This window comes from Halichoerus grypus, chromosome 12 (assembly GCF_964656455.1).
Source record: "Halichoerus grypus chromosome 12, mHalGry1.hap1.1, whole genome shotgun sequence".
Lineage (NCBI taxonomy): Eukaryota > Metazoa > Chordata > Mammalia > Carnivora > Phocidae > Halichoerus > Halichoerus grypus.
Genome location: NC_135723.1, coordinates 99,446,788 through 99,466,064, shown reverse-complemented (window position 1 = coordinate 99,466,064; position 19,277 = coordinate 99,446,788). Strand labels below are relative to the sequence as shown.

General features: G+C 42.7%; 1 protein-coding gene across 2 annotated transcripts; it reads left to right on the top strand.

The window, feature by feature from the left end:
* The first annotated feature begins 78 nt into the window (after nucleotides 1-78).
* Nucleotides 79-17,610, top strand: ZNF786 (zinc finger protein 786). 2 transcript variants are annotated; one of them, XM_036121020.2, is made up of 4 exons: nucleotides 80-176; nucleotides 8,836-8,962; nucleotides 13,254-13,406; nucleotides 15,086-17,610. In XM_036121020.2, exons 1-4 carry the CDS (start codon nucleotides 159-161, stop codon nucleotides 17,119-17,121), a joined length of 2,334 nt encoding a protein of 777 aa, XP_035976913.2. In that variant the 5' UTR covers nucleotides 80-158; the 3' UTR covers nucleotides 17,122-17,610. The 2 variants fall into 2 exon arrangements, with proteins under 2 accessions (XP_035976936.2, XP_035976913.2); XM_036121043.2 differs by lacking the exon at nucleotides 8,836-8,962 and having other exon boundaries at nucleotides 79-176.
* The last annotated feature ends 1,667 nt before the right edge of the window (nucleotides 17,611-19,277 follow it).

Genomic DNA, 19,277 nt, shown 5'->3' with positions numbered 1-19,277 from the left:
GGGGGCGCTGTGGGGCGAGGGCAGGCTCGTGTCCCAGCGTGCACCGCGTGGGGGCTGGCCCTGCGGGGCGGGGCGGGAGGCCGCGTGCCGAGGTTTCGCGGGGCGGAGACGGCGCTAGGTGTCTCCGGGGCAGCGGGCGGACGGGACCGCGGAGGGCCATGGCCGAGCCGGCTCCGGTAAGAAAGGCTTCCCGTGCGGACGCCCGGATTCCGGGCTCGGGGCGGGGCTCCGGCTTGGCGGGTACCCATCCGGGGTCCTCGCGAGGTGGCAGCAGAGAACGGGTGGAAACGGAGCCTGGAGGTCGCGCGAGGCTCCGAGTGTACGGTCTGGACCCTGGACGGAGCCGGTGACCGCCACTTCTGGGGCTCGTCCGTGGCCGCCCTCGCGAACAAACCGAGCGTGGACCAGGCCTCAGCAGCGGGCCCAGCCTGGGCGGGGGGCGCCCGGGCGCGGCGGGGGCGGGCAAGGGAAAGGAGAGAAATGGGTCTGGTGCCGGCGGTGTGTGTTAGAGCTCAGCCAGTTGACATCACAGTTACTGAATTGAGAACAAGTGTTTTAAAGACAAGATTTTGAGGATTAAAGCGATTGTCTGGCAGCAGCTTGAATAAGATAATTCAGCTGCTAACGTGTTAACAGTTTGTGTTGAGTGGAAGGAAGGAAGGAAGGGAGGTTGGAAGGAATAGGATATAAAACCCTAAACAGAGTACACGTTATTTGATTACTTAATGTTTTGTTGTAATCGAGGTTTAGAGGGAATGGCCATTATTTTTTTTTTTAAATATCTTATAAACTTTGATTTTGACCATTTTTCCTGATTACTAAACGAATTCATGAGGTTATTAATTTCCAAATAGCGTTAACAGTCTCCGCTAAGAAAATGTAATTTCTAGGATTAAATATTCAAAAGATACGCAACACCTTTATGGGGAAATTATAAATAAATGGGAGATAACCAGGCCTATAGATGGAAAGACTAAATACAGTAAAAATGATACTTTTCTTCCAACTTAACATATACATTTACTGCAGTTTTATTAAAATGGCAGTAAGACTTTTGTGAATTTAGACAAACAGATTCTAAATTTCATTTGGAAAAATGCCAAAAATATGATTCTGATAAAAGAACAACGAAAAGGGAATTGCCCTAGCAGATAATGAAACTTATTAGAAGCCCATAGAATTACTACTGTGCTATTTTGTGCAGGGATAGACACACACAGCAGTGAAAACGGAAAGGGAACCCAGATATAGACTGTACTCTGTTGACTAGTGTCTCCCCAGAATTCATGCCCTTTCTGGAACTTCAGATTGTGACCTTACATGAAGTAAGGTTGTTGCAGATTTAATTGGTTAAGATGAGATCATAGCGGAGTAGGGTAGGTTCTTAATCCAGTGTGACTGTTATCTTTTTAAGAGGAAACACAGAGATCCAGACACACAAAGTTACTGTTACAGTGGAGAAAGAGATTGGAGTTATGCAGCTTTAAGTCAAGAAATGCCAGGGATTCCCAGCCAGTACTAGAACCTAAGGGAAAGGCATGGAACGGATTCTCCCCTGGAGGCTTCAGAGATAGCATGATCCTGCTGACACCTGGTATCAGACTTCTAGCCACTAGAACTATAAGAGAATAAATTTTTATTGTTATAAACCACCCAGTTGGGGTACTTTGTTACAGCAGCTTTAGGAAAGTAATACAGAGACCTTCAAAAGCAGTATTGGGACAATTGCCTTTTCCAGTTGGAAAATAACATTAAGGTAGATCACCACTGTATAACAAAAAAATTACATTACGTTCCAGATAAATTTAAAATCTAAACATGAAAAGTAAAACAAGCCTTTTGGAAAAAAATTTAGAATATCTTTGTAACCTACATATAGAAAAAATTTTTAAAACACAGAAAGCAAAACGACCTAAGATTGATATGTTTGCATCGAAACTGAAAATTTATGTACAATATAAGCATAAATAAAATTAAAAGATAAGACGTACACAAGGAGAAAGTATTTGTAACCTAATATACTCAACAGTTAATCAATACACAAATTACATAAAAGGGGCGCCTGGGTAGCTCAGTCATTAAGTGTCTGCATTCCGCTCAGGTCAGGAGGGATCAAGCCCTGCATAGGGCTCCCTGCTCGGTGGGGAGTCTGCTTCTCCCTCTCCCACAACCCCCGTGCCTGTGTTCCCTCTCTCGCTGTGTCTCTCTCTGTCAAATAAATAAATAAAATCTTAAAAAAAAAAAAAAGACTTTCTCTCTTTCTCCCTCACCCCACCCTCAAATAAATAAATAAATAAAATTTTTTTAAAAATTAAAGAAGTCCTAGAAATGAAATGATAGATGACCCAGTAAAAATATGGGCAAAGGATCTGAACAGGCAGTTCAGAGAACTGTAGACAAATGGTCAATGGATAAAAGAATGGATTAAAAATTATGACCTATTCAGACAGTGGAACATGACACAAAAGTAAATCAATTCTGTATGTATCAATATGGACAGATGATGAGTGAAAAATACAAGCTACAGTATAATAAAGGATTTGTGCATAAAAGACAAAGTAATACTTATTTATAGTTACTTATGTCTATGTAAGAATTCACAAACAAAAGTTACTACATGCACCATAATGTTTGCTTCTTGGAAGAGAAAATAGGACTGAGTATAACAACAGTATTAAAGAGGGACTAGAGGACTTGAGTTTCATCTGTCATATTCTATTTCATTAAAAGGAAATCTGAAGAAAGATGTTAAATTTGTTAAATCAGTAGTAAATACTAGGATACTTGTTACAATGTTCTCTAATTCTCTGAACCTTAAACTTCTGAAAATTTAATAACCAATGAAGGCTTTTTGAGCATTTCTTGAAAACATTTTAAAAGTAAGGAATTTAATCAGAAGAAGAGAATGAGTATATTTTAAGCAAAAACATGCATTCATTTCTGCTGTAATACATCACATGCATTTCTAAAAATCACAGTGCAATGCAAAATCATGCAATAAAAACCACAGCTTATGGGAGAAAGGGTGTTAGCACATAACACTCTAAAAGTTTGTCACTGACATGTTTTTGTTTTAATTCAATTTAGTTAACATATACTGTATTATTAGTTTCAGGGGTAGAATTTAGTGATTCATCACTGACATATAACACCCAGTGCTCATTATTACATCAAGTGCCCTCCTTAATGCCCATCAGCCAGTTACCCCATCCCTCCACCCACTAGCCCTCCAGCAACCCTCTGTTTGCTATAGTTTAGTCTCTTATAGTTTACCTCCCTCTCTGTTTATCTTATTTTTTCTTCCTGTCAGTGACATGTTAAAAAGAAAAGATAACCCAATAAAAACACAGTTTTATGCATGTTAAATTATTAAAAAATAAGCTATCTTAAAAACTACCTGAAATTGACTTATGGAAGTGGGTGTAAGAAGGGGTAGTGCTTGTGAGTTATTGTGAAGTGAGAGGACCATTATCTGAAATCAGTTGGAAAGTTGTAACACCAGGTGTGGATAGGTAGGGCTCGTAAAACAAGGTAATCTGAGGTAGCTGGTAGATTCTCGAAGGGTGTGTGTGTGTGTTGTATACTCCTACTTGGATCTCTTTGTTCACCTAGTGCAGTTTTTCACCCTTGCTGCTACTGACATTCTCTACTGGATAATACTGTGTTGTGAGGGGCTATCTTGTGCATTGTAGGATGTTTATCAGCATCCTTGGCCTCGACCCACTAGATGCAAGTAGCAGTCCCCACCCAGTCATGACAAAAATGTCTCTAGACATTGCCAAATGTCCGGGGGTGGGGGGGCTAAAATTGCCCGAAGGTAGAACTGACTTAGAGTTTCTCACAGACAAAATTGCATGTAAGCAAGTGTAGAATTTTGTGACAAATTATTCCCTATGTTATCAATCATATTAGAACAAACGTAGCAAAAACATAGAAATGACTATTTCATTAGAATAATTTCTGATTTAAATGTAAAGGAATTGGGCACCTGGGTGGCTCAGTCGTTAAGCATTTGCCTTCGGCTCAGGTCATGATCCCAGGGTCCTGGGATCGAGTCCCACATTGGGCTCCCTGCTCAGCGGGGAGTCTGCTTCTCCCTCTCCCTCTGCCTGCCACTCTGCCTACTTGTGCTATCTCTGTCTCTCAGTCAAATAAATAAAATCTTAAAAAAAAAAAGAAAAAAATATAAATGTAAAGGAATTATTTAAAAACATAAGTCTAGGGGCGCTTGGGTGACTCGGTTGGGCATCTGCCTTCAGCTCGGGTCATGATCTCAGGGTCCTGGGATCGAACTCCACATCTGGCTCCCTGCTCTTGGGGAGCTTGCCTCTCCCTCTCCCTGCATGTGCTCTCTCTCGCTATCTCTCTCTTTCTCAAATAGCATCTTAAAATTAAAATAAAAACATAAATCTAAGTTTCATAAAGATGAATAAAAATAAAAGTTGACAGAAGCTGTACTTTAATACCCATAGGAAATAAACACATGGCAAAACATTTGGAGTTAAAATTCATTTAAAGAAAACAGTAGGGGTGCCTGACTGGCTTAGTAGTGCATGTATGTGACTCTTGATGTTAGGGTTGTGAGTTCAAGCCCGATGCTGGGTGCAGAGATTACCTGAAAAAATAAAAACTCTTTGAAAAGTGTATGTAATGGGGCGCCTGGGTGGCTCAGTCGATTAAGTGTCTGCCTTCAGCTCAGGTCATGATCCCAGGATCCTGGGATCAAGCCCCGCATCCGGCTCCTTGCTCAGTGGGGAGCCTGCTTCTCCCTCTACCTGCCGCTCTCCCTGCTTGTGCACTCTCGCTCTCTCACAAATAAATAAATAAAATCTTTTTAAAAAAATAAAGTATATTAAAAAAGAATAAAAGAATGTATACTTTATTTATTTGAGAGAGCGAGAGCGAGCATGAGTGGCAGGAGGGAGAGAGGGAGAGGGAGAAGCAGGCTCCCGGCTGAGCAGGGAGTCCCATGCGGGACTATATCCCAGGACCTCGAGATCATGACCTGAGCTGAAGGCAGACGCTTAACCGACTGAGCCACCCAGGTGCCCCTAAAAGAATGTATACTTAATGAAATTCGAGTACTTTAACAAATACATAATTTACATGTTTCTAGTTACACATCTTAGAAAGTGTTCAATTTATCCAAGGCCATCACAATAAAAAATAAAAGTTTTAAATATTTGCATGTGTTATTTTTTCTAATGCATTGTTTTAAAAAGCAGTGAAATTCAAAGCCAAATCTTGATAAACTCTTAGTATTCCAGGAACAGAAGGCATCTTGGTTAGTAAGTTAAAGGAAACCAACAAATATTACTTGTAAACCATTAGAAACATTTCCTTTAAAGAATAAGACAGTTGCATGCTATCATCACTATTACTGAACATCATTTCAGCCCATACAATAAGATAAAGATAAGAAATGATAGGCTTAGCCTCGTATGCAGGAGATCTACAGATGTGTAATTTATAGAGTTCCGTGAAAACCTACTAGTTTAAACAGTTTATCTTTTGCTTAAAAAAAAAAAAAAGAAATGATAGGTTTAAATCATTAAAAGAAATGTTAATTTGCAGATCTCATTCTCTATGTAGACACTCCAAGGCAGCCAACTTGGGAGTGTTAGCCAACAAGGGAATTTGTTTCCAAAATAAACATAAAAATTAGCTTCCCAAGCTTTCATAATTAGAAAATTTAGTGGGACAGGGGCGCCTGGGTGGCTCAGTTGTTGAGCGTCTGCCTTCGGCTCAGGTCATGATCCCAGGGTCCTGGGATCAAGCCCCGCATCGGGCTCCCTGCTCTGCGGGAGGCCTGCTTCTCCCTCTCCCTCTCCCACTCCCCCTGCTTGTGTTCCCTCTCTCGCTGTGTCTCTGTCGGGTAAAGAAATAAAATCTTAAAAAAAAAAAAAATTTAGTGGGACAAACCCCTCAAACATGGTAGCTACAAAAACTCTACAGTTTCTAGAAATGAACCTAGCAAGGATTATATAAGGTCTATATGAAGAAAGCTAAGTTTAGCCAAAGCACATAAAAATATCTAGATAGATGTTTCTGGATGGAAAGATCCCGGGTTTTAGAGATACAGTTCTCTCAAAAGTTGTATGTTAAGCACATACCTATCAGAATCCCAATAGAATTTGTATAAATTTGACAAAGTATCTTTCCTGTGTATGTAGAGGAGAAAACAGACAAGAAAAGTCAAGACAATTTCCTGTGGAAATTGATGGAGGTGGTGGTGGATGACCATGTCCTCTTAAATAGCAAAATATCTGATAAAACTATAAGAATTAAACAGTGCAGTATTGTAGCAAAAATAGACACATTCACCAGTGGAACAAAAATATACCCAAATATAAATGGAAAGCTAGTTAATAAAAAACAATCCCAAATCAATGATAAAAGAATAGACTGTTTAATAAATTTTGTGACAAGTGAATATCCACTTACAAAAAGACCATATTCCTTCTTGTTATGATATGCAGATATAAGTTCCAGATGAAAAAGGTCTAATTCTAATAAATGTTATGAAGAATTTAGGAGAATATTTTATAATCTTAGGAAGTCTTCCAAATCAAGATACTAAACCCTGAAGCCACAGGAGACGTTCTTCTGTAAAGTATAATAATGCAAGAAAAAAGCAGTGTGAGAGGCGCCTGGGTCCTCAGTCAATTAAATGTGTGCCTCCCCTCATCCTGAGGTCATGGGATCCAGCCGGATCCTCTGTTTATCCCTCTCCCTCTGCCCGCCCCCCCCCACTCATGCTCTCTCTCTTTCTCTCAAATGAATAAATAAAATCTTAAAAAAAAAAAACAACAGTGTGGAAGATGGAGTAATTATCTTTATTTGAAAATTGTATCCCACCAAAAAATAAGATTGATAAATATGGTACAGTAACTGGACACAAAATAAGTTTACAAAACTCAGTGACTTTTTTTTAACTAGTAGTAATTTGAAATGGCAGGGGTGATCCCATTTACAATTGTTGGAAAAACCACAGAATACCAGAAACAAAGTTAATTAAAAAGATTCAGAACATTTAAGAAGAAAATAAGTTTGTTTAGGGTAGCAAACAAGACCAAATAAATGCAGTGATAAAACATGTTCCTAAATGAGATCAAAATCTTTCCTAAATATGTGTATATGTTTAATGCAATTCAAACTGAATTCCAATGCACTTTTTTTGTTGTTGGACAAAATAATTTATAAGGAAGAATAAATATCCAGGAATTCACAGGAGTAACTTGGAAAAGAATGGGAGGAGGGGGTAAGACTTGCCCTCCCAATATTAGATATTGCATAGGTATTGTAAAAAGATACATAGGGAAAGTATAGCAGAAATTAACAGATTCACATATTTATGAAAATCTAATACATGCAAAGGTTGGCATTTCAATCTAAGGAGAAAGAATGGTATATTTAATTGTGATTGGCTATCCATACGTATATAATAGATGCCAATCTCATCTACAGAATTAAGTGCAAATCTAAATGCAAAAAAGTAGAGTATTTGTACAACTTTTTGATGTGGGGACCACTTAGAAAGCTGGAAACAATGGAAAAGACTTACAGATTAAAACTAAATAAAAGGGTATTTGGCAGAAGATAAACTCAAAATACAAATGACTGGGAGAAAACGTTTGCTAGGGCGGCTGGGTGGCTCAGTCACTTAAGGGTCTGCCTTCGGGTCAGGTCATGATCCCAGGGTCCTGGGATAAAGCCCCACATCCCACATCAGGTGCTCTGCTCAGCGGGGAGCCTGCTTCTCCCTCTGCCCCTCCTCCGCTCATGCTTGCACTCGTTCTCTCTTTCTCTCTGAAATAAAATCTTTAAAAAAAAGTGTTTGCTAGTCAATCAAAGGATTATTAACCCCAATATAAGGAATCCGTTCAAATTATAGGAGCCCACTGGAATTTCAGCAAAGGATGTGAATAGACCTGCACAAAGATATGTGGAATGCCCCCCTCCCCAGAAAATGATGAAAAGGGTGCTAAGCTTCACAAATTAATGCAAATTAAAACAATGAAATACAATTTTTTACCCATTACATTGGCAAAAGAAAAAAAAAAGGTTTAAGAACAACCTGTGCTGGCAAAGTGTACAGAAATAAGTCTCATCTTATTAGCATGGGCAAAAATGCCGAATTCTTTTTGGAAGGCAATCTAATGGTATTTATTACACTGAACATGTTTATACCTTTTGATTTAGTAGTTCTCCTTTTTAGGCTTTATCTTACAGAAGTAAAAGCACTAAATATATCAGGAAGCATTTCAGAGCATTGTTTGTAATTTATAAAGGAAATGGAAACAATGTATGTCCTATCAGTGGGGTGTATGTACCGGTGGCATGAAAGACACTGCAGTTTACAAAAACCTGGTTTTGCCTCTACACATTGACCTGGAAAGATATCTGTGATATATTAAGTGAATGAAATTACCCAGTGATTTATTCCCACTGTTACTTTAAAAGAAAAAAAATTCTTTACTGTCCATATGCATATATAGTTCAAACAAGCATAAAGAACCTCGGATGGTGTAGTGGGTAAGAGCAGAACCACAAGACTGGAGTGGGGGAAGGAACAGTTCCTAAGGAAGAAGCTGCTGAATAGACAAAAACAGTGTCCACTACAAAAAATTTTTTAATTGATGACAAGGAGGGGCACCTGGCTGGCCCAGTGGGTAGAGCCGGTGACTCTGGATCTCAGGGTTGTGAGTTCGAGCCCTGCCTTGGGGATAGAGTTCACTTAAAAAACAAAACAAAACAAAAAAATAAGTTGATGAGAAGGAGCTGAAGTCCTTTTGAAGCACTAATGCTGTGTATGTATTATGTCTGTAATTTCAGTTACCTCTGACTTTTGAGGATGTGGCCATTTATTTCTCTGAGCAAGAATGGCAGAATCTAGAGGCATGGCAGAAGGAGCTTTACAAGCATGTAATGAGAACCAATTACGAGATTCTTGTTTCTCTAGGTAAGAAGTGCTCAATTTTGTGGGTAAGTCATGGAACTGGGTCTGGAAGAAGGCCCCAGTCCCTTGATGCTCCTGTTTGTTAGGTCAGATTTCTCAGAAATTAACTCAGAATGGTATTTTTTACCCCAGAGTCCTATTGGTTAATAATTCTGTAAGCATTGCTAATCCTTACTCAAGGGTAGACATTGAGTAAGGAGAATATTTAAGACTTTGATGTGTGGTGGTCAGGGGTGACTAAGTCAGGGCTTTTAGTCGCTACACACTCACAGATGGCCGTGATTTCCATATGGGAGCACTCCTAGCTCGTGTCCATAATGTACCTGTATATCTTTACCCTAGGATGTCCCTACCTGTCAGTTTTTACCGTGGGGTCTGTATAACTCAGAAAAGCTAAAATATTTCCCTGCCGTGAGATTTTGTAAGGCTATACACTGAGATGGCTAACAGCAGCAGTCTCTTCATGGTTATGGTAATGGGTGTTCTTTTTAGTCTTTTTGCTTACTTGGTCTTTAAACATATATATTTTTTATTTATCAAATGAATGATAAAGTCTCTGCTTCATCCTCACTCCTGCACTCAGATAATTCCCCAAGGCAACCACTGTTAACTTTTACTGTTTTAGTTCTTACTATACTTTCCTCCAATCTAACTATCATGCTTCCATCTCTATTACTTGATTTATCAAGTGTAGGCAGCATTAACTCATTACTATGAAAAATGAGACATTAATTCACTTAAACTATCTTTCTTCTATCTCCCTTTTTCCATTTTCCCCAAGTTTTGGGGTTTTTTCATGCCTCTATTGTCTACCTTTATAAATTAAATCTCTAGATCAAGGTCCATCAACTTTATATGTCTTGATTCCATCAGTGTATGAAGATAAGGCAGTTAGTTCTCCTGTACTTCCTGCCATCTCTCTGGCTAGCTCCTGACAGCCATACCACTTCCTTTATATTGCAAGGTTTCTAATGCTTTATATTCTATTCCATTACCATATGTATGTTTTCCAGGCTTTATGTATACAATGTTGTTTCTAAAACATGTAATCCAAGACATTACATATTTTTATTGTTACTGAAGGACCAGTTAAAGTAATTGAATCTGTAGAGAAAGAAATATAATCCTATATCGTTAATCCTGTTCCACCCAAAAAGAATGTTCCAACATCAGGATCAAATGGATGCAAAATGGTCTATCATTGTAGCTTTGATTTCCTTAACAGCTAATCATGGTGAGCATCTTTTCATTTGTATATCTTCTTAGGAGAAATGTCTATTCAAGTATTTTCCATTTTTGAATTGGTACATTTGTCTTTTTATTGTTGAGTTTTAAGCCTTCTCTGTTTGTTTTGGATACTGGACCCTTATCAGATATATGACTCACAGATATTCTCTCCCATTCTGTGGGTTGTTTATTCACTTTCTTGATGGCATCCTTTGAGGCACAAAAGTTCTTCATTTTTATGAAGTCTAATTTCTTTTTCCTTGTGTTGCTTGAGCTTTTGGTGTCATATTTAAGAAACCATTGCCTAATCCAAAGTCACAAAGATTCACTCCTATGTTTTCTTCTAAGAGGTTTATAGTTTTAATGCTTACATTTATTTTTTTATTTTTTTAAAGATTTTATTTATTTGTCAGAGAGAGAGAGAGGGGAGTGTGTGAGCACAAGCAGGGGGAGTGGCAGGCAGAGGGAGAAATAGGCTCCCCACTGAGCAAGGAGCCGGATATGGGACTCTATCCCAGGACCCTGGGATCATGACCTGAGCTGAAGGCAGATGCTCAACCAACTGAGTGACCCAGGTGCCCCTCAGTGCTTACATTTAGGTCTTTGATCCATTTTGAGTTAATTTTTGTATATGGTGTGGGGTAGGGATCCAGCAGCTTCTTTTGCGTATGGATATCCAGTTGTCCCAACACCATTTGTTGAAAAGATTATTCTTTCCCCCATTGAATTCTCTTGGCACCCTTTTGGAAAATCAATTGACCATAAAAGTAGAAGTTTATTTCTGGATTCTCAATTCTGTTTCACTGATCTATATGTTTATCTTCATTCCAATAGCACGCTGTTTTGATTACCATTACTTTTAGGATCAGTCTGTCAATTTCTGTAAAAAACAAACAAACAAACAAAAACCAGTTTGGATTTGGGGAATATTGTCATCTTTTTTAAAATTTATTTTATTTTTATTTTTTACATTCACATTGCTTAATTATAGCTATATAATATATTCTTTAAAAAATTTTTTTTTCAAATTATAGTTGGCACACAATATTACATTAGTTTCAGGTGTACATCATAGTGATTCACCATCTCTGTATGCTATGCTATGCTCACCACAAGTGTAGCTACCATCTGTCACCATAGAATGCTTTTACAGTATCATTGACTATATTCCCTGTGCTGTGCCTTTCATTCCTGTGACTCATTCATGCCATAATTGAGGCCTGTATCTCCCACTCCCTGTCACTCATTTTGCCCATCTCCTTACCCCATCACTCTTGCAGCCATCAGTTTGTTCTTTCTATTTATATGTCTGATTTTGCTTTGTGTTTGTTTACTCATTTGTTTTCAAATGAGGTGATTCTAAATAAATTATAAACCAAAGAAGAAATCACAAGAGAAATTAGAAAATATTTAAAGTTGGATGAAATGAAAATATAAAGCAGTAAAATTTGTGAGATGCACCAAAGCAGCACTTAGAGGGAAATGTATAAGTCTAAATGCTTATATCAGAAAAGCAGCAAGGGTTTCTTTCTTTTTTTTTTAATCTTTTTATTCATTTTTAAAAATTTAAGGGGCGCCTGGGTGGTTCAGTCGTTAAGCGTCTGCCTTCGGCTCAGGTCATGATCCCAGGGTCCTGGGATCAAGCCCCACATTGGGCTCCCTGCTCGGTGGGAAGCCTGCTTCTCCCTCTCCCACTTCCCCTGCTTGTGTTCCCTCTCTCGCTGTGTCTCTCTCTGTCCTATAAATAAATAAATAAAATCTTTAAAAATAAATATATAAATAAAAATTTAAATTCAATTAATTAACATATAATGTATTATTGGTTTCAGAGGTAGAGGTCAGTGATTCATGAGTCTTATATAATACCCAGTGATCACTACATCACGTGCCCTCCTTAATGTCCATCACCCAGTTACCCAATCCCCCCACCTCTCACCCCTTGGGAATATTGTCATCTTAACAATTTTAAGACTTCCTATTCATGAACATGAGATATCTTTCCATTTATTTATGACTTTTAAAATCTCTTTCAACAATATTTTACAGTTTTTATTGTGTAAGTCTTGTATTTCTTTTATTAAATTTTTTCCTAAGTGTGTTATTCTTTTTGGTGTTATTGTAAATTGAATTGTTTTCTTGGTTTTATTTTTGGAAAAATACTTTTATTTTAAAAGGTGCTGGGACTTCAACAGATGAAGAGTGAGAATAGGTGTATGGATTTAAATAAAAGATAGCGATTCCTTTTCTCATGAGAGCAGCCTTAGAATTCTTTTGGGATTGAAGTCAGATTTCAGAGGGCAAGGAGGGATCTGGAACAGAGTGATCAGTCTCCACATGTACTACACCACTCTGACATTTTATCCCTGAGGCATTACCTGGCTTACCCTCTTTCTCTGATCTGAACCATACACTGATCTCCCTTTAGCACTCTATGAAGCACACTTTAGGTTCTGTAAAAGAGATAGTATTGAAAGAAAGTTTTACTTGAAAATACATAAACATTTTATTAGGGGAATGGGGTCATATATTAGAGAATCTTGTAACTATTTTCATTTGCTTATTTTATTGCTTGCAACCCTTTTCATTCTAGCAGAACTCAACCATGTTTTGGGCTGTGATTAGCACTGTCACCAGCGGACTTCTGAGAGTATTTTAGCTGGAGCTACCTACTTTGAAATTTCCTAGGATAGGCATTCGAGTTCTTATTTTTGCATACCCCCCTCTTCCCATGGTATCTCCAGTTGTTTGCAGGGCTGTCCCACCATTCTCAAAGCATGCTACTAGTGAGTTTTATGAAATCCACAACAAAATACATATTGCTCGATATATGGGGACCAAGACAGGATTTAAACAGTAAACTGATTTAACAGGTCCAAATAGATTAGGAAGTACTGTTAGGATATGTGGGCAGTTTTGCTCCTCCTTGCATAAACCTATAATCTATTTTTTGACCTCTCGTGTCATATGTTTTCCCAGGAGTACATTTTGAAAATTTAAAAGCAACTTGGTGTGCTTTAAATTTAGTGCTCAAAGAAACCAAACTACCTTTTCTGACTTCTTTGCACAGATGATGGACTTCCCAAACCAGAACTAATATCCTGGATTGAACAGGGGAAAGAGTTCTTCAAGAACTGGGGAGAATCACAGAAATCAGGAAACATAATTTGCTCTTCTGCTGGTTTGCAATTTGATCCAGTTATCGAGGGTCATCAGTTTCGGGGTAAGTATTAAGAAATTAGGGCCCTGGCTTAAGACATCACGCTCCATTTATTCCAGTTCTCTGATCTCGTCTTCCTGTTTGGCTGGGCTAAGGCTGGACATCTGGTGTACTCTAGAGAAACACAGTAAAGTACAGTGGTTAGGAGTGTGGGTTCTAGAGTCTGAGTCTGGATCTTGTCTTTTCTGGGGCACCCTGGGCAAGTTGTTCAGCCTCTCAGTATTTCAATTTCCTGACCTATAAAATGAAGATAATAAAAGTACCTACATTATAGGACTATATAGGTTAACATATGTAAAGTGTTAAAGTGATACCTGGCACACAGTAAGAGCTCAGTAAATGTGAGCTGTTGTTAGTAGTAGGTAGGGCGAGGGGGATGGTGGCAGGAACCAGAGACTGGTTATCCACATTCTAGTGTCCAAAATTGCTTCCTTCCTATCTGGAGACTGTTGACTCTACTTGAATACCTGAAACTCAGCTCTCCTCTGTTGTTTCTTTTTATGATGGGACAGTCTGAGATTTTTGGATTCTTTTTAAATATTTATGTATTTATTAGAGAGAGCGAGAACGAGCGGGGGGCGGGGCAGAGGGAGAGAATTTCAAGCAGATTCTCTGCTGAGTGCGGAGCCCAACTTGGGGCTCGATCTCATGACCCGAGCCGAAATCAAGGGTTGGATGCTCAACCGACTGAGCCACTCAGGTGCCCCTGAAATTTTTGGATTCTTAAAAGTCAGCATTAAAGTATGGAATGAGAAAGCCAATGGGAGCATCATTCCAAGAAATCTTGTCATAGTTTGTTGAGTTTTTTGTTGCTTCTTTCTGGACAGTAAGGGAGTTTTGCTCCACAAATTATTTCACTTTTTGCCATGTGTTATCAATTCTTCCAAGAAACCTTTTTAAAAGGTTTGTGGGCATAGGGGGAGGAGGGGCGAGCAGAGGCCAGGCCCTGCTGCCTGGCCTTAGGGACAGCCCCTGGGTCATGACTGTGGTGTTAGGGTCTGTTAGTGACAGTGCCGTCGTCACTTGTTGTCTCCAGGAATGTCTGCACGTCAAAATGGTACAAGTGTGATGGTCCTGTGATCATGGTGGTGGTGAGTCCTTACAGGTGCATGCAGTATGCCAGGCACGTGCTCAGCACCGTACATGCAGGATCTCACCTAACGACCATGACAATCATACGTCCTGTTGCTTCCCTGTGTCTACAGAAGGAATCGAAGCCAAGAGAGATTAGCTTGACAAAGGCTACACAGTGGAGAGCTGGGATTTGAATCCAGACAGCCTGATTCCAAAGCTTAGGCCCTATGTTTGAGACCTATATTTTCCTCTTTTTTTTTTTTTTAAGTTTAATTTATTTAAGTAATCTCTACACCCAACATGAGGCTTGAACTCATGACCCCGAGATCAAGAGCCATGTGCTCTTTCGACTGACTGAGCCAGCCAGGCGCCCCTATATTTTCCTTTTTTAAGATATGTTTTTTTCAGTTTAGTTTCAGCAGACTTCTTACCAAACTCTCAGCCATGAAATAGAACCACAGTTGAAATGTCCCTGGTTGTGGAGTTCCGTGGGAGCTGGGTTCCCTGGCCACCAGACGTCACCGTTAACCGCTCCCTCTCCTGGTGACAGAAGCCTTTAGTCATGCCACAGACAGGAATACTGACTGAATTTTTGCTTTCCATTTCAGGAAGCCAACAAGCTGTGCATTCAGGAGAGGCTGAACGCCATTTCCAGCTGGATCCCCGAGAAGGCCAGTGCCCCTCTGAACCCTCAGGAGGAGGAGGGGAAGATGGTGCCTTCAGGCCTGACCCAACCATGGCCCTCCTGAGCCCACACAGACATGCCGCACAGGCTCCCCTTCCAGTAGTCCACAGCTCCGGGGAGCCCACCCAGAGAGAGGGAATCCCAAGTCCCAGAGCGCCGGGGCTCCCTGGCTGGCAGGAGGCCTGCTCCGGGGAGGGCACCCAGCACCCTCGCGCTGTCTGCGGGGAAAACTTTTGGAAGGAGGACCACTCAGAGAAGCACCAGAGGAGCCACCCGAAGGACCAGCCATGGAGGTCCTGGAAGAAATTCAGCAAACAGACTGCCCCACAGCAACCACGGAGCATCCGTCAGGGTCCCAGGCGCTTCCGGTGTCCTGACTGTGGGCGGAGCTTCCACCGGAAGCAGTGTTTGCTCGGCCACGTGGCTGTCCACGCAGGGAAGAGCCCGCTGCCCTGCCCGCACAAGCACACCCTTCTCGGCCACCGCGTCCGGCACAAGGGGGCGAGGCCTTCCCAGTGCCCCAAATGTGACGGGAGCTCTCTCTCGAAGAGCAGCAAGCAGGCTCGCCAGGGCCAGCCCGGCAGGGAGAGGCTAGGCTCCTGGAGAGGAGGCGATGGCGCCTTCCCCGGGAAGGCTGAGGCGGCCGCTGAGGAGCTGTGCCCCCGGGAGGGGACCGGGGAGGCTCCCCCGCGCCGCGCCCCCGGGGAGAGGCCCTTCTCCTGCGCCGAGTGTGGCAAGCGCTTCACCGCAAGGTCCAAGCTCGCCAGCCACCTGAGGGTGCACACGGGAGAGAAGCCCTTCCGGTGCCCGCAGTGCGACAAGAGCTTCCGCCTGCGCGGCCTGCTGAAGGGGCACGAGCGCGTGCACAGCGGCGAGCGGCCGTTCTCCTGCCGGAAGTGCGGCAAGGCCTTCGCCAAGCGCTGGAAACTCACGGAGCACAGCCGAGTCCACAGCGGGGAGAAGCCCTTCTGGTGCGCCGAGTGTGGCAGGAGCTTCCGCCAGCGGGGCCAGCTGCTGCGGCACCAGCGCCTGCACAGCGACGAGAAGCCCTTCCAGTGCCCCGAGTGTGAGCTGAGCTTCCGCCTCCAGAGCATGCTGCGCGCGCATCGGCTCCGCCACAGCGGCGAGAGGCCCTTCTCCTGCGGCGAGTGTGGCCGAGGCTTCACGCACCAGTGCAAGCTCCGGGAGCACCTGAGGGTGCACAGCGGGGAGAGGCCCTTCCGGTGCCCCGAGTGCGACAAGAGCTTCCGCCTGAAGGGCATCCTGAAGGCGCACCAGCGCACGCACAGCAAGGAGAGGCCCTTCTCGTGTGGCGAGTGTGGCAAGGGCTTCACCAGACAGTCCAAGCTCACCGAGCACTTCCGCGTGCACAGCGGGGAGAGGCCCTTCCAGTGCCCCACCTGCGACAGGAGCTTCCGCCTGAAGGGGCAGCTGCTGAGTCACCAGCGCCTGCACACGGGGGAGAGACCCTTCCAGTGCCCCGAGTGCGGCAAGAGCTACCGCGTGAAGGCCGACATGAAGGCCCACCAGCTGCTGCACGGCGGGGAGATGCCCTTCTCCTGCGAGTGTGGCAAGGGCTTTGCCAAGCAGTCCAAACTCATCGAACACGTCAGGACCCACACAGGGGAGAAGCCTTTCCAGTGTCCCAAGTGCGACAAGAGTTTCCGCTTGAAGGCTCAGCTGCTCAGCCACCAAGGCCTGCACACAGGGGAGAGGCCTTTCCGCTGCCCCGAGTGCGATAAGAACTTTCGGGAAAGGGGCCACATGCTTCGGCACCAGCGCATACACAGGCCTGAGAGGCCGTTTGCCTGCGGCGACTGTGGTAAGGGCTTCATTTATAAGTCTAAACTGGCCGAACACATCAGGGTGCACGCGAAATCCTGCAGTGCTCCAAAGGAGCCGGACATTAAGAAGAGGCTCAGCCAGCTGTTTGCAATGATCGAGGCTGACTGGAGTTGAGGCCGTGGAGGGCATCCGGAGCCTTCAGCGGAGTCCATGTGGCCTGGGAATCCACAGCGGCCACAGCCAAACCCACCGGGAGACAGATGTTAGGAACAGGGGGCCCCCTTTTGAGCGAGAATGTAACGCGAGTTAGGAATATGAGAAACCACACAGGATTTTCTCGTTGAGCTCATCACCTGTTATATTTCCTATCTACTGATAAAAGAGATACCTGTTCTTCCTGCCGTCTTAAGTGCTAATTTCCCCGCAAATGCTAAGCTAGCTCTGAAATCCCAGCTTGAACTAAGACAGTCAGTCCCTCCAGTACTGTTCTCAAAGCTGAGGAGATGGGGTGGCTCTTAAACATCCACTTGACTCTTTTTCACAGTGTGACCCTAAACTGGGGGGTTTAAATCCAGTGGATTTGGTTGCAGGCCTGATATGATGTTGGATTTGGTTTTGATTAATTTATTTTGAAACTGATAGCAATAAAACGAGTTCTCTGAATCCCAGTCTGTCTGTCTGTCTATGTGAATGCTGAGGTCTCACGGCAGCTTCCACAGTGGTTGTGCATAGTTCCCCCTAAGGAAAAGTGGATAATTTCAGCAAAGTTGGGCTCATCTGAGTTGAAACATAAAAGCATGGGTGCTAAGATCTATGGGGCTAGAATATAGATACGAGATGGGTTTGGGAGCTGCAGAACAGATGCTTTTGGAAGCCAAGACAGTGAACGAGATTCCGAGTGACCAAGCGGTGACCAAATCTGAGTAGAGACAAAATTACAAAGCCAAGGGACGCCTGGCTGGCTCAGTTGGTAGAGCGTGCGACTCCTGATCTCGGGGTTGTGAGTTCGGGCCCCATGTTGGGTGTAGAGATTACTTAAACATAAAATCTTCCGAAAAAAAGTAACAAAACCAAACAGCTTTGTCATGCAGCACTACAGGCAACAACAGTGTAGCGGGGAGAATTTTCAAGCAAATGTTAAAACAAGTAAACATAATACAAGTAGTACAAGTAGATGTCCAGGAAACTACCCCATTTGTTACATGAGGTGAAGGCTGCGTGAGCACAGAATATCTGTACTTCAGGGACAGAACTACATTCCGTTCAAAGAAATCCTGACTTCTAGAGGGTTCATGTTTCGTGAAAAGACCTGAAATTCTGGGGCACCTGGGTGGCTTTGTCAGTTAGGCGTCTCTGCCTTTCACTCAGGTCATGATCTTGGGGTTCTGGGATTGAGCCCCGCGTGAGGCTCTCTGCTCAGTGGGGAGTCTGCTTCTCCCTCACTCTGTCTCTCTCAAATAAATAAATAAATCTTAAAAAAAAAAAGACCTGAAATTCTGAGGGATGACAGAAAAGGAGATTGTCACTAAACTACAACATGTCACACATGATTTCTCTGGAACACTGGCTCCAAAGATTCTTTTTTAAAAAAGGGAAAGAGGGGAGCCTGGGTGGCTCAGTCAGTTAAGCCTCTGACTTGATTTTTTGGCTCAGGTTGTGAGATCAAGCCCCACGTCGGGCTCCATATTGGGTATGGAACCTGATTAAGATTCTTCTTCTCCCTCTGCCCCTCCCCACCTTGCACTCTCCCTCTCTAAAAAAAATTAAAAATTTAAGGGTGCCTGGGTGGCTCAGTCGTTAAGCGTGTGCCTTTGGCTCAGTTCATGATCCCAGGGTCCTGGAATCAAGCCCCACATCGGGCTCCCTGCTCTGCGGGAAGCCTGCTTCTCCCTCTCCGACTCCCCCTGCTTGTGTTCCCTCTCTCGCTCGCTCTCTCTCTGTCAATAAATAAAATCTTTAAAAAAAAATTGAGAAAAGGAAAGAACTACGTGGCCAATTAAAGTAAAACAGTTCTCACCCACACACACCCCCACACAGTCTATGGCTCTCCCAGAGGAAGATCTAATGTGTAGTATTTTCTTATATTGTGAATATATTTGACCTTGGGATTCTTTTTCAAAAACATTTACTATGATCTCGTGGACGTAGAGTTCTGCAGGATTCATTTTGTAAAACATTACTGAAGAGCAAGCACGCTCGGCTCCATTAAGACATTAAGATGTCTGTTGTGTTCACGGGACAGCCAGCCTCAAAAAGCGTGGAGTTAGACTCAACATAAGCAAAGAAAGGATAGAGGTCGTGCTGCAGGTGAATGCCCATAGTGGGGACCC